Consider the following 16686-nt stretch of genomic DNA (forward strand, 5'->3'; position numbering starts at 1 on the left):
CCTGTGTCCCCCAATGCAACATTGAAATTGAGGTTCACCCTTTGTTTTCAGTACATTACTGATGAAGAAGACACAAATGTAAGTATCTACAAGTGATACAGAGCTGTTAAGCAGACAATCTGTTCCTAGGATTTGATTGGAAAGAAGAGAAATCAGGGAGGGATTTTCAAAAAACACTTACCATTGGCCTAACTCTACTCCCATCGAAGTCAAGTTAGGCCAATGCTAAGTGCTTGTGAAAATCCCACCCTAAGGCTTGGTCTACATTTAAAAGTTAGGTTGCCGTAGATACATTGGTCAGGTGTATGAAAAACCACACCTCTAATTGACATAGCTATGCTGACATAACCCCCAGTGTAGACACAGCTATGTGAATGGAAGAATGCTTTTGTCAACATTTCTACTGTTGCTAGGAGAAGTGGTGTTCCTACCACAGTTGCCAACTTTCACACGGTAAATAAGCACCCCGACTTTCACAATAAGCCATATATCAAACTAATCCCATTTCAATACAAGGCCAAAACAAGCCCATCCCTAAGAACCCCAGCACACTATGTGACTAGATCCCCCCGGCGTGCAGTCTGGGACTGTGGTGGGCCCACTGTGCACCCCTGACTCTCTCCTCCCCTTACTCCTGCTTGCCTCCCGCTCCTGCTTGCCGGGAGCCAATCAAAAAAAAGAGGCAACAATCTACAACAAGCAACAAGCCAAACAAGCAACAAGCTACAAGACAAAAACTAGCCAACAAGCAACTCACAAGCCAATTCAGCCAAAATTAATAGCTGAATTTCTGTGTTTTTTTCACGGGTTTGGCATGTCTGGTTCCTACACTGATGGAAAAACCCCTTCTGTCAGCAGAAACTGTGTCTCCACTTTGGGGGTAAACTGGCATAGCTATAGCAACCTAGCTATGCCGATATAGTCTCCATAATGTAGCCATACTCAGTTCTCCAATATTCATGGAAAACAAACATACAGGATGAGTAAATATGATTAAATGGAAATTCACTTTGGAAAACAAATATCCATAGACAGTTATTCCACTCTTTGCTCTAATCTGGGGCACTGATCAAGCAGGATAACAAAACACATGCTTAACGTTGAATATATGTGTAATCCCAGTGATTTCAATTGGGCTGCTCATGTGCTTGAGCACATGCTTAAGTAGTTTGTTGGACTGAGACCTGAGTTTCCATCCACCACCATTCAGTTGGCTCTATAAACCGGTATTTTCAAAAACAAAAACTAACTAATAATAATAATAATAAAAGAAGAAGAAGGAAATATTAGATAAAAAATATTTGAAATTACATAATATATTTAGAAAGTAGACGCACTGCAAGTTCTTAATTCTTTGTGCAAAAGGGATGATTTGCCCTTGTTCAGTTCATGCATAATAAATGCATCCAGGGAGCGACAAAGAATACAGAGGGGAAAAGACAAAATCATCATTTCTTGTTTTAACAGAATGTGAAAATGCCACATTATGTTCTGGAGACCAGTCAGTATGCCAGTATTTCAGATGAAGTTTGAGTCATACTCAAGAGAAAGTTTCCCGGCATTAATAATTGAATAATCATAGAATCATAGAATATCAGGGTTGGAAGGGACCTCAGGAGGTCATCTAGTCCAACCCCCTGCTCAAAGCAGGACCAATTCCCAACTAAATCATCCCAGCCAGGGCTTTGTCAAGCCGGGCCTTAAAAACCTCCAAGGAAGGAGACTCCACCACCTCCCTAGGTAACGCATTCCAGTGCTTCACCACCCTCCTAGTGAAATAGTGTTTCCTAATATCCAACCTAGACCTCCCCCACTGCAACTTGAGACCATTGCTCCTTGTTCTGTCATCTGCCACCATTGAGAACAGCCAAGTTCCATCCTCTTTGGAACCCCCCTTCAGGTAGTTGAAGGCTGCTATCAAATCCCCCCTCATTCTTCTCTTCTGCAGACTAAACAATCCCAGTTCCCTCAGCCTCTCCTCATAAGTCATGCACTCCAGACCCCTAATCATTTTTGTTGCCCTCCGCTGGACTCTTTCCAATTTTTCCACATCCTTCTTGTAGTGTGGGGCCCAAAACTGGACACAGTACTCCAGATGAGGCCTCACCAATGTCGAATAAAGGGGAACGATCACGTCCCTCGATCTGCTGGCAATGCCCCTACTTATACAGCCCAAAATGCCGTTAGCCTTCTTGGCAACAAGAGCACACTGTTGACTCATATCCAGCTTCTCGTCCACTGTGACCCCTAGGTCCTTTTCTAATAATAATAATAATAAATAAATAACTGATAAAAGATTTTGGAGAACATAATATTTTATCGTCTTTATAACCTGAGCTGTATTTCCAAACACCTGACCATCTGATAAAACAGCTGAGAGAGCTTCATGAATGCTAGAGCTTTTATTTTTCCATTCGCCAGTCTACAAAAAATGCAAAAATGCAAAAGCGTTAGTTTTCCCACTTAAAATTTTGCCATCCTAGCTGAAGAGGTAAACAAATTTTTCTCAACACACAGAGGTATTAATTAAAATATACATTAAATTAAATTAAAACAAAACAAAACAAAAAAAGTTTCCTGAAAAGGGATGAATAAGCTCATTCATTCATTCATTCAGTTAATTGACAGAGAGATTAGAACACACCTCTATTGTTTTAGACCGTGATTTTGGCTTTTTTAACCTCAGAATGAAATACTTTTCTCTCCCTCTGTAATAATTATTTTTGTCAGTTTCCCTGTTTGCAAGTAAAACTGAGAAACTGTTAATTGAAACAGTCATTGCTTCAACCCATTTTTGCCAACATTCTGATTTGTGTCAATCCAAGCCTAATTATTACATTTCCTTTTAAATCAAGAAGCATAACAGTATATATTTTTAAGTTTGCTTCCAAACAAAGATTGCACTGATTTAAATACATGTCAGATTAACAACACAGTTTGGTTAAAATTGGGTTTATAATTGTCTTTAATGAATCGTGGTGTTTGGTGACTAAAGACTAATATTAAAAATAGCTAGAATGAGAGCATATTTTTTCCCTGTGAAAATGAAAAGCCTTTAAAGACCTTACAACTAGTATTAGCAACCTTGGTATATGGGCCATCACTAATGTTCATCACTAAAGTCAGCTTTTTATCAACCATCCAAGGGAATTCATTTGGAAAGCTAATTGAATGTCATTGGCAAGGGCACACTTTGCAATAGGTGGCCAATCATGCATTCCTTTGGTATTTGCTGTATAAACATGAATCACAGTGAACCCATTTACTCTTGTGAATGTACTCCATTATTCCATATGAATTCCATTGTAAATTACTACTAAAGGAGAAAAACTGTAGATAGGGTTCATAAAATGTGTGAAAACACCAGCATGCTTTATGATACCAGTATGGTGATGAAAGGCTCTGTCTCTCTGTTTTTTTCTTCTTCTTCATTTAGAATTATTTTGTTGCATTTCATGTGTATCATAGGGATGTGCACACATGTTCAGTATGGCAATGACATGTGCAGTGTGCATTCAAGTTCAGGAATGAGAAAGACTAGAAAATGAAAATGTACATACACCCATCCACTCACCCAGAGTGAGACGCCAATATAAAAGAAGAAGCCATTTGTACACTAACAAGTTTCACTAAAAAAATAACAGGAGTACTTGTGGCACCTTAGAGACTAACAAATTTATTAGAGCATAAGCTTTCGTGGGCTACAACCCACTTCTTCGGATGCCACAAGTACTCCTGTTATTTTTGCAGATACAGACTAACACGGCTGCTACTCTGAAAAGTTTCACTAGAGAGCATTCCTATAACAAACACAAGGATCTCTCTTTATCTGCCTATGATTAAGGTGATCCTGTTTTCAAAATTAAAAAAACTGGAAGGCTTTTGTGGCAAAGTGTTTTTAGGGTCGTGAATTATTCACACGAACACTGTATACTTTTTAATAAAACATGTGTTGGTGTCACTGCTGCCAGCTTCTGACTCAACATGTTTTTCAGAATAAAGGATTTTTTCCCCCCTCCATAACTTGGGGCTCTGCATGAGTTTATCATGAGGCACTCAACAACTGTTAACTTTCATTCTGAGCAAAATAGCACCAAACAAACAAAACCAGCTTTGATAAGTATCTGCTGTACATTCATTTGATTTTCTCTTGATTTCAAACACTGCTCTTCCCACTGAATGGCTAGGCCTAATAAACACAGAATACATTTTCCTTGGTGCAGCAATATGGCTTGAACAAATAATTTGTTGTTATTGAAAAAACAAATGTTTCCACTGATGAAATGGAAAGCTAGGACATTGTGTGCCCCCAAAGGAATTTCCTGGGACACTGGGTGTTATGTGAAAAATTGGGACATATGGCCATTTTGCCTGCAAAGAACAAGCATGAAGTGAAGTGAAGACCTGAAACAGAGTAATAAGGAATAAATAATAGTTTGCCATCATTGCCTTCCTCTCTGGGCAATATTTTGTTTTGAGACAAACTATTGACCTAGTACCTACCCATTGGCTAACACAGGGTTCCATGACAGTGACAAATTCAAATAGGAGCTGTAACTCTAATTCTGTAGCACAGCTAAGAGTCCCTGTACCAGGTAACTGAGACATGTGAACTTATTCCGTACTTAATGCAGCATTTGGGTGACAGTCTGCTGCTTTCTAGGCTAATTAGCCACATCAGGGAATACAATAGTGGGAAAATAAAGCAGACGATGACATCAAAATCAAATATATAATAAACACTTAGGAGCAGCCTCACATACCTAGCACATTTCTGAGTAAAAGACATAATTATAGGGACTGTGAGGAAATTAATTTGTACAAACTGAAGACCTTTTTCTACTTAAATGTATCCAAGAATCACTTGAACTTATACAGCTGGACCTCTGCTATTGACTGAGGGAGGGTCGTAGGACTCTAGCGTGTGAGACAAAACAGAGAAGTCTCAGCAGCACTGTCAGGGAGATGAACTAGAACAATCAAATAAACCTTTGTTATCTCTAGCTTGTAGAATACAGTAACTGAAACGGAAGGATATTGAAACAAGACACATGGGGCTGAATAATGGCTTCTGAGGCCTTGTGTGCCAGGGGTGTGTGAGAGGGATGCCAAGAACCACTTTTCTACTAAGTGCTCTCTTGCAGCATGCAGCCATAATGTGTCACTCTTTTAGAGGTAGAATGCATCTCTCTCTCCAAAATATCTGCGAATAAAACGTACATATCATACCACGCCATCATGTCCTCTGTATGGGCCTGATCCAAAATCCACTGATGTGAATGTAAAGATTCCCCATGACTTCAATTGACTTTGGTCAGACCATAAATGCAACACAGTATATGACAGAAAAATTAATGTATTGTGTTTGTTGCTACAGTTTTTCACACATTCTATCTGTAAAACCTATTGGCTTAGTTATTAGGAGCCCAATTGAGCATGTCTTGCTGTGGTTGCCTGCTGTTGTGCATTGAACAACTGTTTTCACTGAGCTGTTGACAGTAACACTCAAGGCTTTTTCCTGAGCAGTTACAGTTAATTGAGAGCCGGAGCATCTCCTTTCATGTTGAAAACCAGAGAAGCAGACTTTCTATGTGGAAATCCCCATAAGAAATTCCTCCCTGAGACTGACCCAAGTTGACCCTGAATGAGGGGAGGGGAAAAAAAATGCCTCAAAACCTGGAGGACCTCAAGACCAGGGCCGCCCAGAGGACTTAGGGGGCCTGGGGCAAAGCAATTTTGGGGGCCCCTTCCATAAAAAAAAGTTGCAATACTATAGAATACTATATTCTTGTGGGGGCCCCTGCGGGCCCGCGGCAAATTGCCCCACTTGCCCCCCCTCTGGGCAGCCCTGCTCAAGACCCTTTGTGAGAGGCCAGTGACATCCAAGTGGAGACCCTGTACCCCAGCATCAATTCTAGCCCACTGCACCCCCCAAGTCCCTTGAGCATGCTCCGAAGGATTTGCAATCTGCTTCCAGCAGCTCCCCATGGTAACTCACAAAACAGTTAATACAATCTGGGGTTGTATCAGCTTCTCTGGTTTATTTCTTAATATGTCTCCTCCAAAACTCTGCCCTCAGCCCAACCACTCCTTCCCCAGTCTGCCCCAACTCCATCCTATACACAGGGCCTGGTTGTGGAGACAGTGCCACTCACAAACTCCCTTTCTGTACAGACAAATGGAGATCCACAGGTAGATGTGAGGGAGTGTTTATGATCTGAAAGGGCCTTAGAACAAACACAGCAAGGTGCACAAGTAGTTCAAAGATCCCTTCCAATTTGCATGAATTTGCATTTGTCAGTGCTGAATTTCACCTGCCCTCATGCTGCCCACTCACCTAGCTTTGTTAGGTCTCTGTGAAAATCCTCAGTCTTTTCTAATAATTATTAATCTAACTATATTTTGTGTACTCTGCAAATGTTGTCACCTCAACATCCACACCATTTTCCAGATCACTGATAAATATATTTAACCATCACCAGTCTGGGAATGGAACTTTGGGACACTGTTTGCAGTATTGGAAATTGATTCTTTACTTCTATTCTTAACATTTTTTTCTTTTTGTAGCTTTCTAATCATAACAATACTTCACCTTTCATCCCATAACATTTTCCCCAAATCGGTTTTTATTTAAAGGTAAGTTTAAGGTATTTTTCCCCACTCTCCAATGACTCAGAAATGGCTAGAGATATTTTCACCAAATTTACCTAAAGAAAAAAAAAAATCACCTCTGGGCTTAAATTAAGCATGGAAAGTCTTTCAGAAAATGCCAAGGGGTTTTTCCTTTCCATCTCAAAGTAAACAATGATAGATTTCACAAAATCATTGTACTACTGTATACACGGGGTTCACTCCAACTGTCCTTGTACATCTGATAATGCAGTAAATCTCTGCACTGTCCATTAGAGATTACAATGCACAGCGTTCTACAGTAGCACCTAATTATCATACTTTTTACTGGGTAACAAGAAACTTTCAATGCTTGCTGTATCATGGGAATTTACTCACTGGTAAAGCGGCATGCTTTTCTGTGGCATTCTATGCTGTTAACCAATAATTGGTTTGCACGTATGTACACATTGCCACAAGCGTTTTGGTTAATTCGGTTACCACAACACATTATTGCCACTCTCTGACATATCCCCTTTTCTTCCCAGCACACTATTGTATTGCCACTTGCTCTGCTGGAGATCTTCGCTACCCCTCACCGTTATCCACCAAAGAAGAAAGGACTGATCCTATTAGGATTTGTTTCTGTTGCCTATCTCAGCTGGTAAGAATTATGTATTATAACCCCCTTGGATTTTCTCAAATTGGCCTACGCCGGAAAAAGAGGCAAAACTCTGTATTTAGAGGATTCTTTTCCCATATGAAGAAAATGTTTAAATGGGAATAATCACATTATGGTTGGTTTTATGGAAAAACCATTGGGGGGGACCTATTTTTTTGTTTTAAGAATCACATGATATTCCCTGAAAACAAGAGGCCAAGAGGACTGTTTCCAGCCACGTGTTCAGCAGGCCTCTTCAAAAACAACAATGCACCTGAAGCCATCCAGAACATGACCTGCTACTCCAGAGCCTCTCTTGAAAGACAAGTTGTGTTGAATTGTAACAAACCATGGGGTGGCTTGGGATGTTTCCACTACAGCAGTCTTCTCAGTTTGTTTTCACCCACGCTTCCCTGCTGTAACCCACTAAATCCCAAAGGAGTGTGGTATGTGTGGTTGTGTGTGTGTGTGTGTATGTATGTATGGGGGGGGGAGGTGTTGTTTTTGGTGCCAAGTTGGGAAACCTCAGGTGAGTTAGAGCCAGCATTATACCACCCTCTCCCTGGCCTCTCTCCCCACCAGCATAGGGGTATGCCCAGGGAAAAGGGGGCATGGCCAGCGAGAACCCTGGCTGCTGAAACAGCTCCTTGGGACTATGGGCAGCTGCCAAAATTTAGAACAGCTTTGAAGCTGCTCTAACTTGAACCTCAGTCTCGGACTGGCATCTCGTGGCTTCAGGATTTACTGCTGGTGGGGTAATAAAAATAACTTCCTGAGCTGTGCTGGATGCAGAAGGGCCGGACCCAAGCATCTGGCCTCTGGAGTGGACGATTCAGAAGAGGGTGATAGGACAAAGTGGAGAATAAGCTTGTTTCTCGTGCAGGTGAGGCATCTTTTGGAAAAGGAGGAAGCACTTGGGGAATTCTTTGTTTCTACTAGTTCTTACCTATGGCAGTGAACACATTAGTTTGAATGAACTTGCTTTTGTCATTAAATTATTTGCCTCAATCCCACTAAAAGAAAACCCAGAATATAATGTAAACTGTACAGACAAAATGCATTTATGATTTGAGATCCCTCTATAGTGCTTGGAAATATTGGACTTTGCTACTACATTATATGATCGTGTATTAGGAACGGTTTATCCTTATCTAATCTTAACCTTAATGAGATTAAGATCATTGCATCCCAAATTCCTTTCCTATGTACCATTTTGCTGTATTACTTAGTGTTGAACCACATTTTGTTCTCTTCTGAGGCGCTGTGACTTTTACTATCTTCATGATCAAACTGTGCTTCTGTGAACTTGTCCCATCTCCCTGGGACAGGAATAACGCCATGAGATGCAAGCTTTTAGCATTTTCATTTCCTGCAGAGCCCTCTAGCCCACACAACTTCACCTCAACAGCAGCCATCCTTACCACAATGACCTAAATAAACCAGAGAAGAAATCACTTTTTTGTTTTGTAACAACAAAAGAATCTGACATGGAGCTGCCAGGTTTCAGCTAGAGGCAGGACAGAGATCTATCACCCAAACCCAATTGTTTTAAGCCAGTACTATCCAGACTTCTTGGTGGGGGTATGCTTTGATCACAAAAACATCAACTTGCCAAACCCCACAGCAAGTATCGTCTGATGTGAGAACATGGCCCTAAACCCATGTATGCTCCAGTGAGTGGAGGTCACAGTCTCAGATGTTGCACACTGAAAAGAAGGAGAGTGCTTTTCCACTCTGGGAGTGCCCACTGGAGGAAGACTCAGTATCCTAGATAATCAGCAATCACAACCAGGCCAACCATGGCCAAACCCAGTTCCAGTCACATCCTGCACTAGCGGTTTCTCCCAAAGTCTCCTTTGAGCTGATGCTGTCTTCAGCTTCTAGTACATCACAGTCAGCGCTTCATTTGTAATGAAAGAGGTGCCAGGACTCAAGCAATTTTTTTTTTTTTTTTTTTTTACTTTCATAACTGATGCAACAAACCCAGAGGTGCTGGGGCTATGAACTGCCAAGCCTAGAGGTGCCGGGGCTCAGCCCTGGCAAGCCCTGGCACAAAGTAAGCACAGATCACAGTACTCGGTATCCTGGCTATTGGGCCCCCAAGCAGATGGCTATCTGTTACTTGTCCCTTGTGTCATCTTCTGTAGGGTCCTGCCTGTTGTATTCCAGTTTCCTGCTGTTGCATGCACATTCATGCCAATCTCCATACTGGTGCTTTCTGTCTCCTGGAGATAGCACAGAACCTTTCATTTTACTCTCTTCACCTTGGTTCCCAGCAACAAAATGAGCTGAATGATCAACTGGAGTTTGATTTCAATGGAAATTAGGAACCTATGGAAATTAGGGGTCTAAACAGAAGTTAGGAGCCTAATTCCTTTTGAGCATTCGGCTCCAAAGTCTTTATATTAAAACATCGTTTTACATTTTAAATCTCTGCATCCAGCCTATAGGTGCCAACACTTCTCTGTTGCTGCCTTCACTGATGTGGCAGAACCATCAATAGTCCAATCATGTGGCCTTATGCTCCATAAGTAGCATCTTTACTACTCCCCTTTCCTCCATATTTATGGATTCAGGTGGCCCATTTGCCATGTGAGCTGCTGGATTAGCAAGGGAAGAGTCAAGCAGGGCAGCCAGAATGGCTTCCCACTGCATGTGCCTTTCTTCAAGGTCCTGCTTCCACATGGGGTTTTATTACAGAAATTTATTTTTGCTGTACTCAAAAGTGGAGGGTGGTTTCCAACCATGGGAGGCTGCCAGGTCTGGTGAGAAACCTGGCAGACATGTTAGTGAATTCCTGTAGTGACAGATTTTGATACTCCTTCTCATGCTGAGTAAGACGTTACTCTACAAGTAGTCCTCCTGAAATCAATTAAAAGTCTCAAAAACCTGGCCTGTAATCTTCTTCCCTGTCTTGGAATGCCAAAGCTTGTATCTCTGAACTCTTATGTTATCCAATTTTAGACCTTAAAAACAGCCTGCTCTTTTCCATTTCAACTGTAAAATCAATGTAACAGCAAAGAGGACAGTAATATAGGCACCAATCATCAGAAATGTACCTTGGGCCATAAAGTGGACGAGATCATACCATCTTTCTAAGCTCAGGAAATATAAATAATCATATAGTGCATACTGCATCTTAAGCCATAACTAAATAAAATAAGTAAATAAATGGAGGGGCTCTACTCCATCACTTTCCAGTAATGCGTCCACTCCATCTTGATGATGAATTAAAACATTTCAATTATATTATGTGCTAGATACCTGTGCTCATCTTCAGTTCATGGCCTTCTCATTTTGAAATAACATGATCTCAAATACCTAATTTGCACCAATACGTTCTTTGCCTTTCCTGATCTTACATATCTCTTTGAATACCACCTCAAGGACTAGTTTTCTTCCTTCAATGAGAGTATAGGTCCCATTAAGATTAGGGGAAATTAGGCACATGTAACGAGAGGACAGGAGAAACCCTAAGTCTTCTTCCTTTTAGGTTATTATGGTACATCAAGTCTTACTGATTTATACATGCTGCCCCCAAATCCTATAGTGTTTTGGTACACTTGCTACCCCTGTGCCATCAGCTAAGTTGTATCCTTCCTATAATTGCTCAGAAATGCAAACATTACTTCAAGATTACCCTGAACTCTTTGTTGTCACTTCCTACTCTATTCTATTTCTTATCACAAAACTACTTTTTATTCCATTTCTAAATTGATACCTAAATAATAGGCATCTGACTTTTGTATGGGAGTTGAACTGATAATCACACATACAAAATGTGCAATTGTACAATGGGTGCAAAGTTTGATAGTGCATTTTTAGATGTCTGCTAAAAATTTAGTTCTCTCCGTCCATTGTTTCTGTTCACTATAGCCCAAATTTTCAAACTTAGCTACCTAAAGACAGGCAACCAAATACATATTTATGCACCAGAACAGCCTGCCAGATTACTCACAACTTCCATCAACTCAAGTGAGAGATGATGGTGCTTGGTGTCTCTGAAAATCAGGCCACTTATTGAAGTTCATAAAAAAATCAATTTAGGTGCCTGTCCAAAGGCACCCAAGTTTGAAAAATTTGATCTGCACAATCTAATCTCCTACTACCTAAGACTAGGATCACTGCCTTTGTAATTGGCTGAGATATGTGTATCATATTGAAAAAAATATATATAGGCTCTACATAATAATAAAAAAGCCAACTCCATCGTTTTCCCCACTGAGACTTCAATTAGTGTCTTGTAGCTAATATTTCCTGTTATTGTTATTGAGGCCTTTTTATAGGCTTTTTTATTTCCTCAGTCATTTCACACCACAGTTGTTTCCTCTGATCAGAGGACCTATGATGGATCTATAAAACTAATTTCTACTCTTAATGTTTCCAAGCTCAGCCCAATAAAACTCTATTACCAGCAACACCAGTTTCTCCCATCAACCTTTTTACTGAGGGCTAACAAATCTTTCTTCACACACCTCTTCTTTTATGTCCTACCAGTGCCTTCTCTAATTACTGTTGATCTGTTTTCCTGCTTTAAGGACACTTCTGCTGTTTTCTCTAGCATTTACCTGTTTCTCAGATTTGCGACATATCTTAATTCTGGTAGGGTGTCTATGTGACACACATATCCTGAGACATGACTCACACAGCCAAGTGGCAGGCTAGTGTTTTCTCACAGAGTGACACTTTCTCCCATGAAAACACTGGCAGGGGGTGGGGGGAAAATCACCAGAATATCTCCCTACTGGCAGTGCTGGGAAAAGTCTAAGGGGCAGCTTTACGGAGACAACAGAGATGGCTCAGCTTCCCAATAGAATTATAACAGATCCATGGCCACAAAAATGAATACCATGCTTGCCAGTTAAATCCTACTGGACTTGGGGCTTGTTCAACTGTTTGAAACAGCACTAAATTAAAGTGCACTAGAGAACCTTTTGTGCACACCAGCAGGGTTTACATGGACCAATTAACTTGCTACACAGTAGTCTGCTTTAGAAACCACACCCCCATGGGGCATGTTATCCTACCACATAGACAAGCCCTTGGGGATAGAACTCAGGACTTTGTGATCCAAATGCATGAGTTTCTTCCATTGTCAGAATATATTACAAGGGTGAGTGCCCCCACTACCGCAAAGGAGATAAATGTAGCTTCAGCCCATCCTTCTGGCCTTATATAATGCAAATCTCCTAATTTTATGTTACCTGTCTTTTCAGTGAACTACCTTTGAGATTATAATCCAATTTGATGAGTGAGGTACCATTTGAATTACACTTATCCACAGATGTGTTGTATTATAAAAAAAAGTTCAAAAGTTCATCAATCAAGAAATTAACTTTTAAGGCTCTTTTGACCAATAAGATTCACAGTATGCAAATAACTCAAGTTAACTGGTAGCCACAGCAAGCTGTAGATTGGGTTTGAGGGGAGAGGAAGCAGGACAGAATGAAGGGAATGAAGCCCTACAAACAGCCCAGGAAGGGGAAGGGGTGGACAATGCCACCACATTCTCTACCTACCTACCTACAGTTGCTCTTCCTTCCCCTTCTCTGTGGGACAAAGGGAATCTGCCTCCTCCAGCCGCTCCCTGATGGACTGGTCACTGCTGAAGGGACAGAAAGATGAGCAATAGCATTTTCCTCTCCCCAGGTGTCTCTGATCTAGGTGGGCGCTGAAAAGCCAGGGCAACCAGTTGGAAAAAGATGTGTCTAAAAGTTCATTTGCTGTTATACAATATAGTTAAGTACATTATAGTTAAATATCCATATTTCTCAACTGAGGAGACTTACTTCAGTTACTTAAATACCATTCTACTCACTAAAGTTGGGTCATGATAGAACCAAGCTGGTCATGGTAGAACACTGCATGTGTTCTAATCCGTGTTGAATGACATGTGTGCTTCACAGAAAAGAGTCCAGCTTTCTAGCTGCCCAGTGGAGATGTTGCATATCAGTAGTTTAATGTAAGTTGATCTATTTATTCTTTACCATGATAGTTGTGATAACATATTCCTTCCTGGATGGGAAATCTTTAAATTTGTCTTCTAACTGAATGTTCCTAACCAAAAATCATCTCTCTCCTTGTCTAGGGTCCTGTGGATTTACTCTGTAACCGGAGAGTGGGTATATCCTCTCTTCACCTTTTTCAGCCCAGTGGGTCTAGCGGCCTTTTTCTGCAGTAGCATTGTCCTCATTGTCTGGATCTACAACATTGGAGAGTTTCTCAACCGTATGATTTGGGGTCAGTTCACTTTTTGTTTTTCACATGTAGTCAAATGAAAAATTGAAATGTGCTTTGAGAGTGGCAGCTGACCAAATAATGGAGCGGTACTTTATGTGCCTGTCTAAAGGGGAGTCAGGCACAAAGCAAGTGCTGGGTCTCCAATAAAGCTTCCCAGTTTTTTTTAAGTAATAACTGCCCCCCCCCCCAAAATAGGTGATACATCAATTTTCCCTAATGTAACTGGAGAAGGGCCTTTTGCTAGCACAATAATTGGAATCTGATTCCTTCTCACACCATGATGCACAGAATCAAAATTCCCCTGGCCTAAACTTTTTGTACCCATGTGTAGAATTTATTGAACTATGGACTGCTGCTCTTTAGGGAGGGTTTACAGATGAAAGAAAACTGACATTGATGGACCTGAGTGCAAGTATCAGAGCTTCTGTCAAGGGAAAATGATAAATGGCATGTTTGTGGTCTTTAACCAACCATTCAATGTCTCCTTTCTGCTTCTGCAGCTACGAGTTGGTGGCATGAGCCAAGATATTTATTTAAAAAAATAACACCCCATTTAAAAACCCACCTAACAGACAAAATATTATTTTAGGTAGTTATGTTATACAGTGAGGAAAAAAAAAAGCCAGGTTTTTTCCCCCTCTGGTTTTGCATCTCCTTCCCCCACTCCCCAAAAATAGTTTCTGAGGTGAAAAGGTTTCTGTTGGGGGGAAAATGTAGATATTTTACTCAGGACAAATGTGTGAAAACTTGTGATTTCTTCCAAGGTGGAATTTTGCAAGTTTTGAGAGGGAGGGGGGGATCTTTTCACTGGAAATATTTTATCCTTGACCAAATTTGTGAAGACTCATGAAAATCTCAGGCCAAAAGTTTTAAACCAGAATGCCTAAAATTAGGCTCTCAACATCCACCTACATAGAAATGGACTGAATTTGACAGGTGCTGAGTAACTCTGGATCCCAGTGAGGAGCTGCAGGTGCTCCAAACCTTTGCAAATAGGATGACTGCTATAGGCACCCAGGTTTGAAAACTTGGCCATAGCCTTTTCTTGCTTAAAGTCTCCCCAGGTGAGGACTGGTGCAGGTAGCCATAGAGAGGCCTAGACACAAAAAAGATGAAGGGCCAGATCCTGCATTCAAACACAACTGTGCATTTCCATTGATTTAAGAGGGACTGCAGAGTTGTAACTGAGCAAAGAATTTGGCCCCAAATCTGTGATCAAAGGCCAGAGTATCTCTGCTACAAGGAATAAAAATTGTTCTGAATTGCATGGCAAACACTGCAAGGTACAGTAGCTAGAGATCTGTTTGTAAACAAGCATGCCTCTGTTCCTCGGAAAGACATACAAACAGTGAACAGTGCCACCACCCTGTACTACAGATTACCAGGTCTCTCCAGGGATTCTCTTCTGGAGTAGCATGCAGAACAGTTGCTCCTGCTTTCGCTCTCTCTCAAAGACAGCCTTTTGCTTCATTTATCTATTGTGATTGTTTGCTGTTCAGAGAAACAAGTGCAAGACAGATTTATTTTTCATGTCATATGAATAAGTTTCACTACTTCATGGATGTTTCTCCATTATTTCCTAACCCAAACAGTCAGTTACAACAACTGGGGATTATCAATATAAGCAGCACAAGTGGAATACAAATGATTTGATGCCCAAGATAACTGACTGAAGAAAAAGGAACATACCAGTCATCAAATTAAATTCAAATAAGTGTGTTTGGAACTGATGACTAAATACAATCAGCTAAAAAGGAGAAATTAATTTCACTAAGATCTGTTGGTCGGAGATAAACCCAGTCCAGAACACCACGTCCAACCCCTCACTATACCCGGAACTTTGGACAAGTTCAGTTTATGCATATTTTGAAGGTGCTGGTGGGTGTCTCAGAGAGCATATATAAATGTACTTTACACACACAGCATGATCCTCAGCTGATGTAAACTAATGAAGAACTATTAAAGTGACCAGAACTCCACTGAATTACACCAGCTGAGGATCTGACCCACACTGTATAGTTTACATTACTCAAAGCAGACATAAAATCATGGCCTCTTGTGATAATTTATGAGCCTACGGCATTTTTCACACAAGTACAGGGCGTTAGTCCTGGGTTAATATTCTTACTGTTTGTTAAATTACATTCTTCCCAGCTCTTGTAACTTTAAATGCATGTTCAGTTCTTCACATCCAAAGCCTACAATACTGTCTAGCCTTGACATGCACTGTTAAATGGTTGTTGGTTCCACCCTATAGGTGGCTACATGATAGTGGCTGAGGGAAGCTATTCCTGTAGTAGAATAGAATATGCAAGAGCAAATTCTTCCTCCATCCTTGCTCATTTTGTTCTGGGACAAAAATCCCACTGAAGTCTGAGGGAATTTTGCCCATGTAAAAAGACTGCTGGATTTGGCCCCAGATTAGTTTGCTGAGCTTTCAGTGTTTTAGGATCCTCCTAGAAAAAAGGTGCTGTATAAATGCCCAACTCATTCTCATTGCAGAGCAAACCTAATGGTTTTAAATGAAGTTTTCAATGTCTGTGGACTAATGTGGTGGTGATTGCATACTTCTAGAGCGGGGTGGCCAACCTGTGGCTCCAGAGCCGCATGCGGCTCTTCAGAAGTTAATGTGCGGCTCCTTGTATAGGCACCAACTCCAGGGCTGGAGTTACCAGGCACCAACTTTCCAATGTGCCGGAGAGGGGGGAGGGGGAGAAGGGAGTGGTGTGCTCACTGCTCAACCCCAGACTCTGCCACAGGCCCTGCCCCTACTTCACCCCTTCTCCCAAGGCCCCCGCTCCTTCCTGCCCGCTTCCCTGAGCCTGCCACGCCCTCGCTCCTCCCCAGAGTCTCCTGCATGCCGCAGGAGGCATGGGGAAGGAGGGGGAGGCGCTGATCAGCAGGGCTGCTAGCAGGCGGCGGGGAGCTGATGGGGCTGCTGAGGTATTACTGTGGCTCTTTGGCAATGTACATAGGTAAATTCTGGTTCCTTCTCAGGCGAAAGTTGGCTGTCCCTGTTCTAGAGACTTAAGGGGACTGGGAAGGGTGGAGAGAATACAAAGCCATGGTGCCACCCTTCTCTGGGCTGGCCAACAGAAATGGTGTGCCACAAAGAAGAGTGAATGCTGCACAGAACTTAAGGGTGAAGTGGTAGGTCTCTCTGAGGTGCCATGCCT

At 41.5% G+C, this 16686-nt stretch overlaps 1 protein-coding gene across 1 annotated transcript in view; it reads left to right on the top strand.

Moving 5' to 3' along the window:
* The window catches only part of ADTRP (androgen dependent TFPI regulating protein), a 34443-nt gene extending 18563 nt beyond the window's left edge, over positions 1 to 15880 (top strand). The window contains exons 4-6 of the mRNA XM_065398334.1: positions 7158 to 7273; positions 13359 to 13510; positions 15768 to 15880. Of these exons, the coding sequence (XP_065254406.1) occupies positions 7158 to 7273; positions 13359 to 13510; positions 15768 to 15880 (381 nt within the window). The remainder of the gene's footprint in view (positions 1 to 7157; positions 7274 to 13358; positions 13511 to 15767) is intronic.
* Positions 15881 to 16686: the final 806 nt, after the last annotated feature.

The sequence above is a fragment of the Emys orbicularis genome, chromosome 2 (genome assembly GCF_028017835.1).
Source record: "Emys orbicularis isolate rEmyOrb1 chromosome 2, rEmyOrb1.hap1, whole genome shotgun sequence".
In the NCBI taxonomy this organism is placed as follows: domain Eukaryota; kingdom Metazoa; phylum Chordata; order Testudines; family Emydidae; genus Emys; species Emys orbicularis.